At 45.3% G+C, this 20570-nt stretch overlaps 1 protein-coding gene across 5 annotated transcripts in view; it reads right to left on the bottom strand.

Moving 5' to 3' along the window:
* Window positions 1-711: 711 nt before the first annotated feature.
* LOC135903462 (cytochrome P450 2D15-like) overlaps window positions 712-20570 on the bottom strand; it is a 185885-nt gene continuing 166026 nt past the window's right edge. For all 5 annotated transcript variants that reach the window (XM_070522576.1, XM_070522578.1, XM_070522577.1 and 2 more), the window contains 3 exons: window positions 13883-14022; window positions 9095-9285; window positions 712-1186 (listed from right to left, as the gene is read on the bottom strand). In XM_070522576.1, the coding sequence (XP_070378677.1) occupies window positions 999-1186; window positions 9095-9285; window positions 13883-14022 (519 nt within the window). In that variant the 3' untranslated portion in view covers window positions 712-998. The remainder of the gene's footprint in view (window positions 1187-9094; window positions 9286-13882; window positions 14023-20570) is intronic.

Here is a 20570-nt window from a genome sequence, read left to right as displayed (position 1 = left end):
TTTTAGGGAAAATTCGAGTGAATTAACCTTTGAGAAGCAAAAATACGGACAACCAAGTTACATTATTTATTAGAGCACCCCCCCTCCCCCCCCCCAAAAAAAAGAAAGAAACAGTCATCCCACACATAAAAACTTGCGGCATTTTGTTAGACACGCTCGAAGTATTACAATCAAAAGCCACATTCAGCTTAACTTGCAGAATATTATAGCCCAACTAAAAGGATATCATTTATGGAAAGTACGGGAAGCAGGACTTGACACCGTTGACGAGTTCGTAACGTGAGTTATTATTTAAGACATCGCTTGGCAGTGCCTATTCTAAGAAGCGAGAGCTGAGGTGAAAGAAATTAATATATACAGGAGTCACATTTAGAAGTTATGACCCAATTTTAGTCGAGCGTGCTTCGCAATGAGAATGAAATCATGAAAGTTCGACACATTTATCGACAGTCCATCATAATTGATGGCTGAAGGAGATAGAATCAACACAGTGCTGGAATGACGAAACTGGCTTGAACTTTATGGTGTTGGAGTAAGCTTCGGAATGACTCGAGGTGTATACTTAGGGAGGCCCAAGTATAAACCACTTCAAACTTGATGTATAGTGGTCTGCGAGCAAAGTTACTTCCCGCATTTTCCAGAAGACATTCGTGATGCTGTTGTTTCTATTGTTAAGTGCCACATAAACAGAAATGATTTAGACAGAAAAACTAATATTATGACAGTGATCTATTGATGCGCCCAAGATGAATTAGACTGTCGATGAGCCGTTCAGAAGACTAAAGAAATTATTTGCCATTAACTGAGAATTGTAAATTACACGGCAAACAATGCAAGAATAACGAAGAAACACAAAAGAGAAAACATGATTTGAGATCACTAACTTCTTCAGTTCTGCCCTTCCTTTCACACTCATCCTTCGGTGGGAAAGCTAGAAAAGCACTATTTAGAGACGCTTTTGATGTGACAGCATCCTCAGATGTCGGTATCATTGATGTTCATTGGCTCTGGCGCCGCTCTATGAACCGCAGCTTGAGGTGTTGCACGTGACCAGCCAGAATGGCCGGGCTGTTGATGTCGAAAGGCACCGTGCCATCGGGCGAAACGCGGAATCGCTGAAGGAGTGACGTCACGCCCAGGAAGATTTCGACAGTGGCCAGAACTTCGCCTGGGCAGGTGCGTTTACCTGCGATAAAAAATACGATTCATCACTCTAAGAAAGGTCTGCGCCCTTTGGGGCGTATGTTGTCCCCAAACAATCGTCATTACCAGCATTGTGTGCTTTCAATTGACCCGGCGCACCCAGTACTCCCATGTCACGAACGGCATGTAAACATTATCACTGTGTGCATAGTATTCTTTACAGTAAAGTAGCGAACACAGAGTCTTCAAGAAAGACGCATTTGTGCGATAGTGTGTAACATTTAGCAGCGTGAGAGGAACACGAATACTTGCTGTCAAACGTTTTGCGCTTTCACACAAGATGCTTCAACACCGACCAGCTCAATCAGCTCGGTTATTCAAGAAAGAAAACGTAAGCAAAGCAGATGACGAATATTCTTTCAAGACACGACAAACCACAAAGGGTGTAAATTCGAGAAGAAAGGGGTTAACCGAGGGGCCCGATCTTTATTAGGCATATCATAAGAAGCCCACAAACACTGACATCAAAGACAACATAGGGGAAATTAATGGTTCTTATAAATGAAATAAAGGAACGATAACTTATGCAAATGAAAGTGGATGAAAGAAGAACTTGCCGCAGGTGGGGAACGATCCCACAAGCTTCGCACTTCGCGTGCGATGCTGCACCAATTGAGCTACCACGGCCCGTTTCCCCAGCCACTTTCTTGGGTATTTATGTTTCCTAGTAGAAACCTGGGAGTCCCTGGCAGGCGAAATGCGAAGGTTGTGGGATTGTTCCCCACCTGCGGCAAGCTGTTTTTTCATCCACTTCCATTTCAATTTTTTATCGTTTCTTTACTTGAGTTATTAAGCAGAAGCAATTTGCCCTATGTTGTCCTTCGTGTCAGTGTTTGTTGGCTTCTCATGATATGACTAATAAAATCGGGCCCCTCGGTTAACCCCCTTTCTTCTCGTTTATAAATAACGAGGTTCTCGAATCCGACAACATTGATGCTTTCAGGTAGAATGTGTGGGTTTATTGATCGGTTGCCTTAACCCAAAAAGATGACGTTCTCGTGACGCCTGCGGCAGAAAGGATGTTTCACATTCGCCGCCAAGGTCTGTGAGTGGTGGGCGCTGGCTAACACTCCCAGGGTTATACTGGTTATAACACCAGGGTGGATGGTGGTGCATGGCCGTTCTTAGTTGATGGAGCGATTTGTCTGGTTAATTCCGATAACGAACGAGACTCTAGCCTATTAAATAGGTGCGGGGTTCCCAGCACCTTACAACCTTCTTAGAGGGACAAGCGGCTCCTAGCCGCACGAAACAGAGCAATAAGAGGTCGGTGATGCCCTTAGATGTCCGGGGCCGCACGCGCGCTACACTGAAGGAAGCAGCGTGTCTTTATCCCTGTCTGAAAAGACTGGGTAACCCGTGGAACTTCTTTCGTGATTGGGATAGGGGCTTGCAATTGTTCCCCTTGAACGAGGAATTGCCAGTAAGCGTGAGTCATAAGCTCGCGTTGATTACGTCCCTACCCTTTGTACACACCGCCCGTCGCTACTACCGATTGAATGGTTTAGTGAAGTCTTCGGACCGATGTCCGGCGCGGCCTTTCGGTTGCGCCGGTCTGTTGGAAAGATGACCAAACTTGATCATTTAGAGCGTGATGGCGTAGCACGGTGTTTTATTATCACTAATTTCATTTGACTCTATTGGTAACTATATAAATGCTACCATTAGAAGACCAAAATTGTAATATATTTAACTTATCTTCCATATAAACACAGCCATTGAGGTCAGGAACGCAATCTCGTAACTAAGTCAAAAAGTGGTATGACAAGAGAGTAAATGACAGAATACGTAGGGTTGGAAAGTAAGCCCAGTACGAGGGCTAATTCGCAGAACTTCCCGTAAACTAAGTGGCAGTGTAGTTGAACGCTAATTTTGCATTGCACTTCTAAATCTAGTAACTTCGTATTACCTATATACAGACGTTAATGCGATTAGCAATGAAGGAAAATATCGACACATAGTACTGCGGCCACAGAGACGCGCCTTGTATGAGGCGTGTATGCCGCCGGGTTCCGCTCTCGCAGTTTCTTTTGGTTCCTTCCATTTTCCCCACCTTGGACGTCTCATTTTATTCCGTCCAAGATCGTGAAGAGCTCGTCACCCGCACGTGTGGTCTGCATTATCTACCGCCTTTCCTGCATGTGCCGCTACACGGACACCTCATCGCTTCGAGGACGACGGCACTGGTTGAAGTACCGCCCTTTCCCAGCCCCTTCGAAAGCAGCTTGTTGATTAGCTACACCTTCAGTAGGCATGTGGGCACCACTCGTTGCACAGTGCCTCACGCGCAACTTTTCCTCGCTCCGCAGGAGCATAACGACTTGACTCTGTATGTTCAACGGAGTGACAATCACTCCCTTTTGCTGCTACCATACCCACTTGTCTTATATGCTATTGTGTGTGATTGCCTCAACGTGGCGCTGTTCTTATTGCAATGCGGTGATCTCGAGGAAAATCTGGGGCCTCCAAAGGTGCGGAAGTTGGCTCAAGATGCCGCTGCGTCGTGTAGTGTTCCCGTATCTCAGGCTGATTAGATGAGCACCGCATTATTAATGCCCAAAGACATAAAGAAGACGACAGTACAGCTTACTAAAGGTCAGTCCGAGTTGAAATGATATGTGAATGATGTGAAAACTAGGCAAACGCCATTGGAAAGCAAGCTAACTGATGTTTTCCACTGTCTTGAATCACTTGAATGTAAATCTGAAGCACTAGACACTGCTTGCAATGATTTCGCAGTAATTCAAGGAATCACTGAGTCTCGGGCTTAGACGACTTGAAAGACAGATCAAGGCCTAATTGTTTTTTTTACAGAATGCCCGATTCCAGTGAATCACGGCTGCAAACTGAACAGAAAACTCTGGGGTGCCATGTCGCCAGCTATGGGAAATGACTTGCCACCAAACTCAGTTGAACAGACGCATCGAATCGGGGCTTTTTCAAGTGCGAAGTGCCATCCGGTTTCAGTGAAACTATCAAACTGTAATATAAGGAGAGAATACTTTCGTGGCGCAGCTAGCTTAAAGGCAGTAACGTTTCAGTAACTGAGGACTTCTCGCCTGCGACAAGGCTCGCTCGAAAAAAGCTTCTCGAATTTGGTAAAAACCAACCTAATTTCCCCTCATTTAAACTACGTTTTAACAAGCTTTTCATTCATAAGCAAGTTTCATGTATGATCCAACTAGTGACAGCGTTAAGCGAGTTAAAAGTGGTGTTCCAGATCACGCAAGCGTACCTAACCATCTGCGTCATCAGCGCGTGAGGGGCAATGGCGAATCTTTAACAGCACAAGTCTCCGTGCTTGTTGCTAATGCTAGAAGTGTGTTTCGCAAGCGCGAGGCACTTGACTAGCTCATCGATAGCTGGAATGCTGGCATTATTGCATTAACGGAAACGTGGCTACAACCCCATGTGCAAGATTGTGAAATATTTGACTTTTCTCGGTTTCGTATCTTCCGTTGCGATCGCACTGCTCGCCAAGGCGGAGGCGTACTGCGCGCTATTTCAAAGTCCTTGCAGTGTCATTCCGCCCACGTTCACTATAACATGGAAATTGTGTGCGCTCGCGTTGATATCGGTCACCATAAAATTACCATCGTTATTTGCTACCGGCCTCCCTCCTGCCCATCCACTTTCACCGCTGAGCTTCACAATGTGCTTTACACGCTTACTTTGTGGCATCCTTCAAATCACATTATATTAGTAGGGGACTTCAACTTGCTTAACATATTCTGGACTACTGATCCTCCGCGCTGTTATCCATTTTTTTCGCAATGTAACGACTTCTTTGAACTCTACTCTTTTTATTCCCTAAAACAATTAGTATTGCAACCAGCCAAGATCTCAGACAGCGATGCTAACGTCCCTGACTTAACATTATGCTCTCATCCTGACGTAGTTATTAATGTTTCATGCTTACCGGGCTTAAGCGATCACCTGGGTCTTTCATTCAACATATTATCTCCTGTGTTAAAACCAGTTGTGGAAAAAATAATTCATCACTAGGATAGGGCAAATTTTCATGGTTGTAATATTGAGCTAGCTAACTTTCTTGATCCTTTCCTATGCCAGTTTGATGATCGCACTGTTGATGAGAACTGGATCGTTTTTAAAAATAATATGCTTGAGCTCACCAATAAGTCTATTCCACCGAGTGTAATATCACGCAATGTTAAAAAGCCCTGGTTAAATCCAAAATTTAGAAGGCGTTCCAACCGAGAAAAAAATGGCAGATTCGAATGCCGAATAAAAGTGCAGTGGCATCAAAATGAGATGCTTACAAGGAGGCGAACAATACCTACACAGAGGCTGTAAAACTTGTTAAAAAGATCTTCCCAAGTTCATACTTTGCTTCAATGCTTGCGAAGGACCCTAAAAAGTTTTGGCATGTTATTAACCCCTCAAAAAAAAAAAAAAACTCGGTCATGCTGATTGATTCCAGTGGTTCAGCGGTAAACCATGATGTATGTCCCAATGTCCTTAATTCTGTATTCTCTAACGACATTGTGGTATGTACTTACCCTGTGCTTTCAACTCTTGAGTCTTGAAATTACCCAGCTATGGACTTTATTATCATTGAACCTCTTGGGGTCGAAAATGTAATTAAAGGTCTGAAGTAGTCATCAAGTCCTGGGGCTGATTTAATTATTGGTAAATTTCTGAAAAATACTGTTCTTTATTCTTCTGTTCTACTTTCAAAAATTTTTCAGCAATCCTTAGACTGGCAAAGTGGTGCCATTTCACAGGTCCGGCAGAAAAACTTCGCCCCTCAAGTACCTCCCAATTCTCTCACCAGCATTCCACGCAAGGTTCTTGAGCATATTTTCACTGACATTTAGCAAAGAACGTAGACAATAATTTATTTTTCACAAAAGCACAATATGGTTTCCGAGAAACTTGTCTTGCTAAACTCCGACTTCTTTCTTTTACTCACAGCCTTCACCTTATTCTCGACAAACAAAGGTTCATTCGCAGGCTGTATTTTTTTATTTCGCTAAGGCCATCGACAAAGTGTGTCATAGATTCCTTCTGTTTGAACTTAGTAAACTTAGTCTTGATCCTAACCTGTTTGCTTGACTTGAACATTTTCTTCTTAATCAGTCACAGTACATTGCTTCAAATAACCATATGTCCCCACTTAATCCTGTAGACTCTGGCGTGGCCCAAGGATCAGCTATAGGCCCTCTTCTTTTCGTAATTTACATGAACGCTTTACCCGATGATGTGTTTTTCTAACATTTACGTTTTCGCAGATGACTGTGTTACCCTCCGTGAAATCTCAGACCTTTTGTAGCAAATTCCTACAAGAAGACATCAACGTTACCTCTAACTAGTTTGACGTATGGTTAATGAAACTTAACGTGATTAAATGCAAATGCATGCGTGTAACTCGCAGCAATATTACAACGCCGGACTATTACCTTAAAGATACTCCCCTAGCAGCCGCAACCTCCTATAAAAACCTAGGCATTCATATAACCTCGTCACTTCTCTGGTAATTCCACATCGATAAGGCAGTTAACAATTCTAACCACATGCTGAGCTATATTCGCTGAAATGTTTCTTCCGCTCCTATATTATTAAAGTTAATCACATACAAAACGCTCATCAGCAGTAAAATGCAGTACGCCTCATCCATCTGGGACCCGCCCCTCGAAACCCTTATTCAATTGCTCGAACTAATCCAAAACAATGCCGCGCGTTTCATTTATAGCAATTATAACCGTACATCAAGTGTTACTTCCATGAAAAATTCTTGCTACTTGCTCCGCTGTCAGCCCAACGTGCTTTCGCCTTACTTTATTTCATAAAATATATTTCCACAATTCCTACCTGTTCGACAATCTTATATCATCTCCTACCCACATTTCCTCTCGCATTGATCATCGCCGTAAGATGGAAATAATTCAATGCCACACCAGAAGCTGCCCCAAATCATTTATTTCTAGAACCTCTCTGGGATGGAACCGCCTTGCCGGTGCAGTTGTTGCCAGTTAAGGACAAATTAAAGTTTCGTTCGGCCATACCAGACATCATCGCTCCCGGATACAATTGACCAGTCAAATCCGCTGTAATAACTAAGCACTTCTTTATGGTTTGCTATTTACTTATGTATATGCCTTTTACCCACTCCCCTCTGTGATACTTCGGTCTTGAGGGTACAAATAAAAAAAGAAAAACGGAGAACTGATATTCAGCCACACTGTCACTTCATAATTTTTTCGTGCTTTACTGAACTGAACGCACCATTTGAGTCTGTTGGCATGACCTTAACTCCTCATTTTGTTGGTAATTCCTGGTCGCTTCTTTATGCTTTGCTGGTAAATCACTGCGTGGCTTTATGCTTTGCTGGTAAATGACTTCGTGGATTACCCCACCACAGTGACCGCTTCATTTTCTGAGAATGACTTAAATGCATTTTCTGATATGCTTAAACCACTGGTTGGCATCAAAATAAAAAAAAGAGTATGGGGTTTTACGTTAAAATCACTATCTCATTATAAGGCAAGCGGTGGTGAGTGACTCAAGATTAATTATGACCACTTGAGATTCTTTAAATCGAACCTAAATCTGTGTACATAGGTGTTTCTGCACTTTGTCCCTATCGAAATATGGCCACTCTGACTGAGATTTTATCTCTCCACCTCGTGCTTAGCAGCGGGCATCAAAATTGAAATGTATATTGCCAATGAAGCGTGCGAACGCAGACGCAGGGTGTGGAAGACACAGAAAAACCCTGTATTACAAGGCAGATGCGGTACGTGATGGTAGTGTATAACCAAAACGGACCCACAAGTCAAAACGAATGCGCTAGAACCATGGTGCCACCTTGACAAGAAATTTACGCCGGACGCGCACGCAAACACACTAGAGAGTTTTAGAATTGGGGACCCAAGCGGCTTGGGGGCGCAAGAAAATTGCGGGTCGCAAGTGGGCATGCGGAGAATCCCAAGCCAATCTTGGGTTCTTGCGTTCGTGTTGACCCACGACCCAAGAATTGAAAACTAGCGTGGGTCCCCAAACCGTCTTAGGCCTTAAAACAGAAGACACAGCTCGCAGTACTCACACAGTTGTTACGTTTATTACATCTTATCGCTATCCTTTTCGCTCAAAATGCATTCGATTTGTTTTCACTTGTAAGAAAAGCTTTTCGTTTATTTTCCCCACTGGAACGTCCCGAGTGCTCAAGGCAATGCTGTCTGCGTTTGACCCCGTTCTCAAACTCTGCTGCTCCTCTCAACCCAAGAGCAGCCTACGCAGTGCAGCTTGGGGACCCAGAGTCTTGAGTCCCCAATTCTGAAACTCTCTAGTGATGGCCAGCAGAAGACAAGAGGAGCAATCGATACTAAGCGTAGTTCCGTCGCTGACTCCGCAAGGTTTCTCAGGGAATCTGCGAAATCTTCTTCCTTTTGTACATTCTGACTTTTGAACAAAAAACTGAAGAAACTAAGCAGTGTCCTTAAAATATTCTATGCGTACTGCACTACTAGCACACAGACTCACTGACTCAAAAACTAGAGCAGGGCAAGTTGAACGACCGCGTAAAACAGCCTTCACTCGAGAGCGCGGCCCTAAAACTTCGTGGGGTGAATTATTATCGGGTTAACTTAAAAAAAAAACGCTGAGAAAAGAAACGTCTTTAGCCCGTCACTTACTCAACCTTGCCCCCTATAGGTGAAGGTGTTAAGCATGGCACACACATTCATGCTTTATGTTCTCATAGACAAACAACGGCACTAACTTACTGTAGTATCTACGGCGCAGGTCATAGCCCAGCCATTGTTTGCGACATTCAACGTCTGTGGCACCATAGGCGCCATTTCAACGCAAATGCAGCTTTTTTTTTTATCTGGAGCGAGGCTTAGGAAGCGTAGTGTTCGCCGTTGCTTACCCATGGAGAAAGGCAGAAGGTATTCCGGTTTGCGCGCCATGAGTGTCCCGTCGTGATTCAAGAATCGAGTCGGGTCGAATTTGGTCGGGTCCTTCCAGAATTTGGGGTCGAAGTGTGCCGCCCAAAAGTTCGCCAAGATCACTGTGCCTTTGGGGATAAAGAAGTCATCAACGACAGTGTCTTCTGAGGCCCTGCAGGGAAGGTAACGCCATAGGGAAGTAGTTAGGAAGATGCCGCGAAAGGGAGAATGCAAAGCGTTTTTTTTATTGAAAGTTAGTCCTACACCGAAGGAACAGGTGCTGAGTTCATCCCTGGCACCTCAATTTCTTTCTCTCTGCCGATGAACTGAGCGGATGTCAGCGAATGAATTTTGTTTATCGAGTATCACCACTAGGTCTATTCCGAGGACGGAGAGATACGCAGAAGAGTTCATTACTCCAGGTGAATGCCAGCTTCCTGGATGAAGGATGAAATATGCAGGAGATATAGTGCCTATAGAATATGCTGACCTGCCTGCTAAGCGCCGGGTACCTACAACGGGAGACGGTGACAGCACCAACGATGCCTGGAGGCCACACGGTTGACATGGTTTGGCACGTGATGGGGATGAGTTATATAATTCGCCTTTGAAACGGGGCATTGAGAAATAGTCACTTAGCCTGCTTGAGCTAATGAGGTATGCTATAGTTGCTTTTAAGTCTAACATTTCTGTAAACATCTCCATAGTATGTTTTCCTTCCTCATACTTATCTCTCTAGTTAGTAGCGCATATAACGGCTCGGGTCGTATGAACGTAACCTGTCTTTTTTTCTACTAATACTCGAATCGTCTCATGCTTATCTCGAGTGCTCACCGATGAACGCTCCTGTCCACTTTAAACACAAGCGCTTCTGGGACATGTACGTTATCTACGGTTCTCACTGGGTGAGCCCCTTCACATTCCATTAGGAATAATGCCACTAGGTGTCATAAGCCATTGCTGAGAAAGAAGTTGTGACTGGAACGCGCGCTCGGCAAGGTGTGAGTGCGGAAGAAGTAGAGGCTGAGGACGCCGGCTTGAGTTTTGCGTGCCATCTTGTACAACTGTCCGTCTCGCCGACGCCGGGTACATCTTCAATTGTCTTTCATAGAAAGCTGAGCACTGGTGTAGCATCTTTTCCATCGTGGTAGCTTCGGTCAAGAATTCAGCCATGGTCTTCGGCGGGCTCTGAACAAGGCCAACAGATAGCTGTTATTTAACTCCCCGCATTAGATGTCGCAGCGTCTTTTCATCTGACATGGTTGAGCCCACCCTATGGAAGGGGCGCGTCATATCCTCGACGTACGACGTCACGCTCTCATTCGGCAGATGAATGCGGGATTGGAGCACCCGTTCGGCTCGTTCGCGGCAATCAGAATTGGTGTATGTCTCCGGCGAAGCACGGTGGAACTAAACCCACGATTTCATGAGCCCTTCTCGGTTCTCGTACCAGGTGCGAGCACATGAAGTAGACGTTTCTCAACTTTGCCGCGTCGCTCCATTCGTTTATCTCAGGAACGCGCTCAGACTGGGCTAAGCAGTCTACTACATCCTCGAAGATATCCCCGTGGAACACTTTCGGCACTTGGAGATTCTGCAGCAGGTACTGAATGTCTATTGTGGCTGTAGCTTGCCTAGTAGTCAGTAGAGACGTCGACTTTCCTTCCATACCGGTCCGTGGGGGCGTCGATGTTGTTGCAGAGAGATGATCAAGCTCCGGAGGCAATCCTCGGATTCTCCTGCTGGCCCGGTGAACAGGTGTGTTCACTAGTATAGGACTGGTACTCCTGCTACCAGGAGGGGTTTGCGGCATCGGATGAGCCGTACCCAGCACCTTCACCAATTTTTGTCACGAAAAGACAATTGAAGATGTACCCGGCGTCGGCGAGATGGACAGTTGTACAAGATGGCATACAAGAACTCAAACCGGAGTCCTCAGCCTCTACTACTTCTTCTTCAGCGCCCACCTCTTGCCGAGCGCACGTTCTATTCGCAACTTCTTTCTGACCGCTGGCTCGTGACACCTAGCGGCAATATGCTGAGCCGTCTCGGGATATTTGTCGCAGCGCACACATGCCTCAACTTGTTGTGAATATTTGCTCCAGTATGTTTTTCCTTCACATAGAAAGATTCTGCCCTTTGTGTTATAGTACAGATTTCTTTGTTCTTTCTTTCTTCCCATTGTTTTAATTATGCATGGTCTTTTTTGTTTCCATTCATTGCAGCCAAATTGGCATCTCTGTTTCTCTCAGTTTCTCTCTGATGACTTCTGGTTGCCTATTCCCATTTTCAATTATTTTGTACATGGTAGTACACTTTCATGACCTCTTGCTCCATTCCGTGTCCATGCTTTTCAGGAGCAGATACTTGTGCACTTCTGCCGCCCACTTATATTAATCCACGTTTCTGAGCCTTTCTTTAAAACTAATGTTATTCTTATTCTATTAACCAACAATATTTACTGTTCTTCCATTTCTTACTTGGTCGCCTCTTTGCAATTGAAAACTTTTTTCCCGTGTCTGTGTTATCTTCTGCCGCATAACGTATGTCAGTTCCCTGTATTCCCAGACTGTTTTAGGAAGTGCGACCATTTTAGCCTCTACGTTTCTTGCGCTCTCTGCTATTTGATTTTACTACGAAAGCTGTATATGACTAACGTTCCGTAGTTTTTTGGCGTTCGGCAGCAGAAACAGACTTAGCGATTTATAACAAACTCGTACGGCTGCAGTGTGGTGGCACAGATATCAAAATGTGGAGCAGATTACAGCGCTCGCCGCGCAGAACAGCGTGACGTCAAGGTTATCGCAGTATATAAACAGGAGAGGTATTGGCGCTAAAAACCGCTGCGTTATCGATGGGGCGGACAATTATAGCTCATGCACCTGAAGAATAACATGCGTACGAGGGCAGCAGGAGAAAACAGCGACGAGAATGTAAACGGTGCCGGCGCGAAAGGACCAACGACAAAGCACGTTACCGCAATGCTGAACGAAAACGACAATTTTGAGCCCGGCCACCTCCGTACGAGAAATGACGCCAGAGTCGCAACGCAAGAAATGATAACCATTTCACTCTGTGAAGATGGAATGGCAGCGAAAGCATTTTGCTTTTAATTGGAGAGCTTTGAATATCGTCAGCTTTCGCTGCCATTCCATCTTCACAGAGTGGAATGGTTGCCATTTTTTCATTCATACTTATTAATTCTTCAGCCGTTGGTTCATGTTTTGTGTTAGTACATCAGAATTACATCGGAAACGTTTATCATCGTTACCCAGCTTATTTTTCCCATGCTCTTCTATCATCATTGGGTCGAGACGTTGGTTGAACATTTACGAGAATAAGGCTTAATCAATACGTGACTGCCTATTTGCGTGCTGCCACGTTACCTGTTCGTAACAATTATTCTCCCTGTTTAGAAGATTCTGTTTATCACACAAATCCTGTACTAAGAACCATAGTAATCAGTATATCTGTCTTAATCTTAATGTAGGCACGGTACTTCTGGGAAACGACATCCGGAGGCCGTTCATGGTACGATCGTTCGAAGAAAACGTACGATAGTTCGCTAGTGCGAAGAATACGCAGTTTATTCTTGTTTAATAACTGCATATTTATGTGAAAAAAAAAAACAGAACCGAAGGCAAGCTCTGCTCATGGGCACGCGCTCCGAAGCGTGCTGCGAGGATGATGCTCACACGGTTCTAAATCTTCTGGAAAATTAGCTTTAACATGCTCCCTTACTGCAGCGCACGATGCAATCGCAGGCGGCAGGCATCACTCTCAGTGCTATCGAATTTGCTTCTGGAATTTTACGTGGAAAAACAACGATATGATTAGGAGGCACGTCGTAGTGGGGAACTCTGGTAGAATTTCAACCACCTGGAGCTCTTTCAATTGCACCCAATGCACCGTGTTTTTGCATTTCGCTCCCTCGAAATGCGGCCGCCACGGCCGGCATCCAATTCCTGGCCACTAATCGACCACGGCGAGTCAGTGCCATCGAAGCACACTAGCCAGCATATTTTGGGTACTATACCGGTAACACTCATGTGCGCGATGGTGGCAGGTGAAAAGATTAAGGAAAGCAAATTTTGCAGGATTGTGAGAAACAAACTTATTATTAGCGAAAAGCTACGAGGTCCGCCACAAACGGTGGTTTTAGCTATAGTTGGTGACTAATGAGGTACACGAAGAAAAGTGACATGATCCATGCAGTCACAGGTTTGATAATGCAGTAACATGCAGAGTTGGGACATCGATATTTTAGGCGTGTTGCACAATTAGATTCTCCGCTCGAGAAGTAGCGAATCTTGTCAACGGTGCTAAAATAGCCAGCAAAGGAGGACTCACTTTCAACGAGGCATTCAATGTCATTAGCTCTGGCGAATACGTGGGGCACACAGGAAGCATGCATTTGAACATAGGACAATTGTTGTTTCGGCCAAAAAGGATGCCTTAAAGTGAATAACGTTTGCTGGAGTGCGCGGCGGTAGATAGGGGTGCGAAGCGATGACCCTACAGGCCATATTGTGAGTCGGTCAATTTTGATCAGCCCGTTGTACTAGTGAGACTTCCGGCCAGACGCTAGGTCTCACAAAGATAGAGGTATCTTTATAAGTGATGAGTCGAGATTAAGGCCCTAGAAACTCGTGTGCTGAGAGTGGACATGGCCACCTCATATGAGGAGCAATTGGAGAGCACTGTGCGAGGCTTATCGTTCACTGTCAACTGCGCACTGCCTTGCTGGTCATATATATGGCGTCACTCACTCTCTTGGCACACCTAGTGGCGTGCTTGTTTTCCACCGGTCCATCTCCCACACGCTGGCCATAGTGAAGGGCATGCGGAGGCGGTCCTCCCATGTTGGTCGACGTTCCCTGCCGATAACGTCGTCAATCTCGCGCTGGACCTGTACAAAATATCTTAACGTGACATTATCTTCAAATAATGTGCAACAAGAATAGAAGCTTAGCAGCTTAGAATATTGAGCAGTAAACTTAGCAGGAGACGATTTTGCGAACATGGTTCGAGGAGTAAACAGTCATGTATTCACGTTTGCGACTTGCGGTTGTTCTCTAGAATCCGGTGTGTGTATAGTATCCCTGTATGCAGAGATTGGTGTGATGAGTTTATTGGATAGCGATGATATTTGGTTGTTCTTGTTTGGCCATTTCCTGGAGGTTCCTTGTTTTGTGACGGATAGAGCGACAGTTCGTTCGCCAAGCTGCATTGGGAGTTGTGGGAATCTCTTTTTGGTAGTACTCGCCATCTTATTCTATATTGTCGTCTTAACCCCGGGTCATAGATGCTGGCCTGGTCACGTTGCGGAGGTCTTTACGGGCGCTCTTAAGAGTCCTTTCGGCGTTGTGAGTAGCCTTTGTACTGCGGCTTTCGTTACGCGTTGAGCTTGGCACAGGACATGAAATTGCTGAGTTCTTATACAGCAGTATGGATAAGGGCCAGCTGAGCGGCGATGTGTTTCCGGAGCTGTTTTATCTCCTCTGCAAAAAGGGCCATTGCCTCCTGTATCTGCTTTCACAGCTTCAGTGCTACTTTTCCTTTATTCATTTTTCCATGAGAGGCAGTGTGATGTTTGGTATTGCTTGAGACTATGAGGGTTTACTGGCGGTGTCTAGTTCTTTGCGCCTTTGTATGTATGAACTTGTCAATGAGGGATTGCTGATTTTGGAGTTGTGCTCGCATATCTCATTTGGTTTCCGTGGGTTTTTGTGCTTGTGTGTTTAGTGCTGCAGCTTTTGCATGCGCGACTCGCTTCTTCAGTTAGGGGGTACGGTATCCAGACCGCGATCTTCACCGGGGTCTGGCGTTTGCTTGTCCGCTTCTTTGTTTAGAGTCAATTTTGGATCTTCGCGCAGTGGATAGCGAGGTACTGCTTGATTCGTATAGTTCTGGGACGTCGGAGATTAAATTTGAGTTGCATCTGCATTGACGATGCTGGATCTTGTTTTTCCTTGGCAGTCTGATCTAGTACTGTGGTGGATTTGGTTTGAGTTTATGTGGGCACTACTTTCCTGCTGTCGAATGGAGTTGTTGAAAAGGTTAACATCTGGGCTGGCAGTCATGGTCTTCTGGTTGCTTTTCTATCCAGCAACAAAATCAGAAATTGATGAGGCATTTCGGGCAGCCATCTTGCCGGTGCACGAGCTCTGCGCTGGTTCTACAATATTGCACGGATTTCCTGTATGATTGGCAGCGGTAGTCCCACCACTAATATGTGATATTGTTTATGACGTAAATTCCCTCGAATAGAGAAGTGCCGTTTAAGATCTTCCCAGCATGTGTGCAGCGAAGACCATGCGAGCATCTAGCGCTACGAGTATCTTGCGGATACTCGTAACACTTGTAGTAGTTCTTCATTCGTGCCTAGCGAGATGTAGATAACGCCTTCACTGATACACTTTGGTATCTTGAACTTTCCTTTATCTCCGTAAATTGACCTCCCAAGCTAGATAATGATGATATTGAGGAGGATGTTGTACGCTAAGTATTTAGTTACTTTCGTAGATTATGTTTTTGACGTGTTGGACTTAAATGAGGATGTTGCCATAAAAGTCATTTCGGAAAAATTTGCTAGCTTGCCGATGGCATGTGACACGACTATCATTGTCCATAGGGAGAGCTGTAATCCCACCTTCGGTTTGTAGATGATCTTCATGTCGTCCACTGGAAGTCTTGGTTTTTTATAATGCGTGTTTCTAGAGGTATGTTTTCTTTCTCCGGCTTCCTGCACGTTGTTGGTGTGCTTTCTTGGCGGTGGTCATTATTTGAGCCTGAGTGTTTTTTCCTCTTTTCTCCTACGTGTGTCGTTTCTCCTGGATGTTGGTTGCCTCACCGCTGTTCTCGTCATACGCCCCCTCCACTTGCAGTTCTTCTTGCTCTTGCGGCATCTCGACTTGCAACTCAATGTCATCGTTCTCCCGGCTCAGTTCTCGTGCAGTATTTGATGTGACAGATGCGCCAGTCATTGATAATCAGCGATGGGGCCAAGTCAACCTCAGAGTGAGGGTCGGCAAACGAGTGCTTACGAGCCACGGGTCACAGGCCGTGGGCCACACGCGCTCGGCCAAGCGCTTGCCCTTGTACGGCTAGCTCCGTTAGCATGACGTGACACCAACAAACGGCAAAAAGTGGCGGTAATTCCATGTACCGCTCGTAAACTCCATATCCTTCTGATCTACCTCCCTTGCCGATTCCGTCGATGTCACCATTCCGATGAATAATGAAGGTATCCGGTAAAACAACCGAAAAAAAGCAGGAGTCCATGTGAAGCGCGTCCGTACTGCTCAACCCGTAGAGGAGTGTAAGGGCAGTGCGAAGAAAAAGAAGTCAGTGCCCTTCTACTGTGTAAAGAAGGATGGCCAGTGAAGCTGTCTTTGTGGACATCTTAATGGCGAACTGCACCTCCGCCGTGGATCCGCCTGGCATTGCACTATCTTCAAGATCGGCCCACGTATGGGGAGTGCTTAACGCCTGCTTAAGCTCCACCGCGGGTCGTGCCGGTGTTGCACTAGCTTCGAAATCGGCCCACTTAAGGGGAGTTTTTTTGCTTACCACGCCAACGACACGAAAACTTCCTTAGGGTGTGGAGGTATACAGCTTCGCTGCAAAATTGAGGTTTGTAGCGTCCAAGAACTGCACAGTTGGTAATGGGGAAGAGCGTAGTGAGGGTCCCTGGATAACGTCTGATCACCTGGAGTGCATTAGCGTGCTCCCAAATCAGGGCGCACATGCGTTGTTTTTAACGTTCGGCGCCCGATTGGAATGCTGCGGCTGCGGCCGGGAATTAAGTCCCCTACGAAGCGGTGTAAACAGCCATCAATACCTAGACCTTGAGTACGAAACTCAAACTGCAATAAAGTCATAAACTTGTTGTTTAAGTCATGAAAGCTGAAAGAGAGAGAAATCTCTCCGCGAGAAAGCAGAATGCTTAGCCTGTGTATATTCCGCTACATGGTACTCTGGAAGGGACGGGTAAGGCGGAAAAAATGCCCTAGAAGGAGGTGGGGAACAAGGACAGAAAGATGAAGAGACGCTATCACACTTTTGCCATAAGGGCGAAGCAATGATTAGCGGTAGCAACATATTATTTATTTATTTAATCCAATACCCTCAAACGCGGATGCATTGTGGAGGGGAGTGGTTACAAACGAACGGTATAGTATACAAAGTTATAGAAAAGAAACGTTAATGCAAAAAGCTATTAGGCAGAATACAAGAAATATAAAAAAAACGAACAGCGTGATACAAACAAAATGACTCGCAATATGGCAGTTAGTTACAATGAAAAAATGCAAATAAGGATTGCCTCAAGATCGGCAGGAAGGCAGTTGCAGTCACGTGAGGTGTTTGTTATAAAAGAGTGTAGGAATGTGTTTTGCGATAGGATGCATATCCTACATTACTGATGTGGTCAACTAGCGATGAAAGGTACGTAGATTGAGGGGTGAGTTCAGCGTGTAGATGATGATGATGGTAGTTTTTCTGAAATAAGCACAGGCGAAAAACATTTCTGCGTAGTAATAACACAGACAAGGCTAATGTGGCTTTCATTGCTGTTAACGAAAATAATTGGCTAGTATGAAACGTGTGGCGTTATTCTGAATCAATTCCAGTGCATTAATTAGGTTATCATGGTCAGGATACCAAACAGCAGAGGTATATTCTAATTTTCGGCGCACAAGTGTTTTATAAAGAAGAGCATTTAGTTCTGTTGGAGATATACTGAAATTTCGACGTATCCTAGCATTCGATTTGCGTTAATAATTATTACAGTGACGTGAGTTTTCCATGTTAGATCAGATGTTATATGGATTCCGAGATAACGATAGCATGAAAGTTGTTCGAGAGTGCTGCTTTTAAGTTTATAAATTGGGCAATGTACGTTTGTGCGAGAAACACGCATTAGTTTGCATTTATTATTGTTTAATTGCATAAGCCACTTATCGCACCAGCCCATTATAGAATCTAAGGCAGCTTGTAATATGTGTTCATCGTGCTCATTTCTAATTTCGCGGTATACAACACAATAATCCGCGTAAAAGTGAATATTAGAAGAAACACAACTTGGTAGATAATCAATGTATATTAAGTAAAACAATGAACATAACACTCAGCCCTGAGGCACGTCAGATGGCACATACGATGGTGTAGAATGATGATCGTTAACCGTGACATACTGAAGTCAATTGGTAAGAAAGTGTTCTATCCATGTTTGTAATTTATGATCTAAGTTCAATGCTGAAAGTTTGACCATAGGTAGTGTGTGGCATACCTTATGGAACGCTTTCGCGAAGTCTAAATATGTGCAGTCCACTTGGGAACTTCTGTCTAGTGTGGTGTGCAGGCGATGTATGAAAACTAGTAGTTCTGTGTGACATGAGTAGGATCGGTGGAAACCGTGTTCAGCACCCGTGAAGAAGTTATTTGAGCCAAAGAAGGAAAAGATGCTAGAATACAGTATATGCTCCATAATTTTACGAGAAATGCTCGTTAATGAAATGGGGCGGTGGTTAAGAGGACAGTGCGTGCTACCAGATTTATGAACAAGAACCACCTTTCCAATGTTCCAGTCCGACGGTAAGGAACCAAATCTAGTGATTGCTGAAATATCTTAGTAAGGAAAAGAGCTGAGCACCTCTTTGCTTGCTTTAGAAATATTCGGTTGGTTTTATCTACGCATGTAGATAAAACCAACTGAAAGTACTCGACGAAGAGTACTCGACGAAGTCCCTGTGTATAATGTCCCTCCCACACGCACTCAGTTCTTACTTTTTCCCTTTTTTCCTCTTTCTACTCCCTCTCTCCCAGCCCCAGTGTAGGGTAGCAAACAGGGTTCTCTTCTGGTTGGCTTCCCTGCCTTTCCTGTCCTTGCTTTCTCTCTATGTCTCGTAGCCGTAGTGGCAATGTGAATAGCAGGAAGTACGCGCTGGCTATGTCAACACGCGGGTTGTCGCGTGGGTAGGTACGTGAGCAGAGACATCTCGATGACCGCGAGCACCATCGGTTACTAACGCAGGGCCGGCTGTGCTGCCTTGTGCTGATCTCGCGTTCCCGTACTGCGGCATGCTGGCGGTGGGCCCGCATTGTGCGTCCGCTTCGCGCTCTTGAACTGTCGAAGTTGTCGCTTAGCCTCCGCCTCCTCATCCCTTAGCGCCTCGGCTGGCCGCCTCCGAAGATAAGCGTGCGCCCGGCACGCAGCATGACATTGTTTCTGCATTAAAGGAGTGGTCCTCGGGCCTGTGCGGTCCTGCCTTGCTTCATGGCGGCTAGCGTTTTGCTGGATGTTCTCGGCCTGAGTTCTGACAACACGCGGAGGCATGATTGCGCGGTATGCGCGATGTGTGCGGTGGGCTTCGCTGCAGAAGCCACCCACCGGCCGGCACTATTGAAGTCACTGTATCATGGCTACTACCGTGTGGGAAAACGATGGCACAAGCTGACAGAGTCTATGGTACGCGTAGTGCGCATAAGCTGGGTTACAATTTATTGCAGCAAGCAAAGTTGTGTAACGTGAGGTCTTAGAATATAGTTTCTGCCGTCCAACAATTGCTGCGATTTGAACACAAACACGACTGTGCCTTTCTCGCCACCTTGTGTTCAAATTTTTACGCAAGGAGTATTCGTACAGGTAATGTGAGTAATGTTTTTCAGAAAACGCATTAAAACTAAAGAAATTAGTACTTTTATGTTTAACTACATCAATATTTAGAGATCAGCATACTGATTTCTTTTCATCGTCATCAAACCGCCAAAGATCACGTGTAGTGCCCATAAGACAAGCCCGGCGTTTCAGTGCGCTGGCTTGCACATGGGAAATACTTGAGGATGTTCCATTATGTTTGGAGCATTGAGCTGCCGTGGTAGGGGTTCCCTGTTGGAATTCTGCCGCTGGAAAATATCGTTTGTCCTGATTTTATAAAGGTATCCGCTTTAGCCACTTACCACTACATTTAACGCGATAACGTTAAGGGCCCCGTGTTGCAGGAAATCCGATATCGGCGCCGGCTGCGGCATCTGTGGTCGAGAAAATAATCTCGAACCACGCATGCGGGCTCTCCACAGACGAGGGACTATAACGGCGCCCTCTGCAAAATTTGTAAGCAAAAAGGTACGCTAGACCATATATAATGGGAGTGTGCTGGCTCCCCAGGGGCCAAGGAAAACATTTTCATAGAGAAGCCTGGGAGGCCTTGCTCCACAGCGAGGCTGAAGACGACCAGCGTCGAGCAATCCGCCTGGCCGTTGAGGCCGTGAAGACTCACCGTCCTCAACGCGCGGGGTCTGCTTCGTCCTCTTCCCCTACCTACGTGTAGGTTAAGAGGCGGGCACCCCAGCTCGGTGGAACAATAAAGTTTTCATTCATTCATTCATTCATTCATTCATTCATTCATTCATTCATTCATTCATTCATTCATTCATTCATTCATTCATTCCACG

This window comes from Dermacentor albipictus, chromosome 7 (genome assembly GCF_038994185.2).
Source record: "Dermacentor albipictus isolate Rhodes 1998 colony chromosome 7, USDA_Dalb.pri_finalv2, whole genome shotgun sequence".
Lineage (NCBI taxonomy): Eukaryota > Metazoa > Arthropoda > Arachnida > Ixodida > Ixodidae > Dermacentor > Dermacentor albipictus.
Note: the sequence above shows the minus strand (reverse complement) of the source record. Positions and strands in the feature narration are given on the sequence as shown.